This window comes from Olea europaea, chromosome 12, assembly GCF_002742605.1.
Source record: "Olea europaea var. sylvestris chromosome 12, O_europaea_v1, whole genome shotgun sequence".
NCBI classification, from domain to species: domain Eukaryota; kingdom Viridiplantae; phylum Streptophyta; class Magnoliopsida; order Lamiales; family Oleaceae; genus Olea; species Olea europaea.
Genome location: NC_036248.1, coordinates 28,382,028 through 28,383,203, shown reverse-complemented (window position 1 = coordinate 28,383,203; position 1,176 = coordinate 28,382,028). Strand labels below are relative to the sequence as shown.

The 1,176-nt window shown below is 22.4% G+C and overlaps 1 protein-coding gene across 1 annotated transcript in view; it reads left to right on the top strand.

The window, feature by feature from the left end:
- The window catches only part of LOC111406866, a 1,902-nt gene extending 997 nt beyond the window's left edge, over positions 1-905 (top strand). The window contains exon 2 of the mRNA XM_023036231.1: positions 881-905. Coding sequence (XP_022891999.1) covers positions 881-905 — 25 coding nt within the window. The remainder of the gene's footprint in view (positions 1-880) is intronic.
- Positions 906-1,176: the final 271 nt, after the last annotated feature.

The following is a 1,176-nucleotide window of genomic DNA, read 5'->3' as shown; positions in this document are numbered from 1 at the left end:
TGTACAAGCCAGATCCCACTAAACAATGACTCGACGGATGTGTAGTATCTATATAAATCATATGTATTCTCTTTTTGTAATGTGTTTGTGATTTTCTGAATTGAAATCGGATGTAATCTTTATCACATTGTTTAATTACTCTTTTTATTTTTATCACATTTGTCATATGTATTTTCTATGTGTCATGTATTTGTTTGTTTTCTTTTAAAATAAGTGAGACAACGATATATATTAACTAATAATATGTGGAGATTACTATTTCTTTAATTAATTATCTTAATTGGTGAAGTAAAAAAAATATTTCGTTAATCATGTGTTTTATTTATTTCATATTTGAATACTATTTATTCGATTTTTCCTTTTACTATTTCTTTAAGTAATTATCTTAATTGTTTAAGAAAAAAAATATTATTCAATTTAATTTATTCGTTACATATTTCGTTAATTATGTATCTTATTTATTTCATATTTGAATACTATTTATTCGATTTTTCCTTTTACTATTTCTTTAAGTAATTATCTTAATTGTTTAAGAAAAAAAATATTATTCAATTTAATTTATTCGTTACATATTTCGTTAATTATGTATCTTATTTATTTCATATTTGAATACTATTTATTCGATTTTTCCTTTTACTATTTCTTTAAGTAATTATCTTAATTGTTTAAGAAAAAAAATATTATTCAATTTAATTTATTCGTTACATATTTCGTTAATTATGTATCTTATTTATTTCATATTTGAATACTATTTATTCGATTTTTCCTTTTACTATTTTCCAATTGCATCCGATTTAGTCCATTTAATTCCCGATTATCATTTAAATTTTCAAAATAATATCATACAATATACTCTATTTCGATTATTTATTTCTTTTAGTACAACACGAATCCTACTGAAGTAAACAACATTTACATTTTAATAAAATAATTTACAATGTACTAAGGATCACAGTTATATTCATACAAGTCGCAAGCTAATTTATGCCTCCACATATCAATCGAAGACTGATTTATTGTATCAACATTGCGACCAATGCTCAAAAACTCTATGTACTTGATTGCAAATATGCCACAGTCACCCCTGCAACCGAATTAGAAGATATTAGTTCCATAACATATAATTGAAAATTAAATATGAAAATTTAAAAGTTGTAAATCCTTACGATCTTTCTT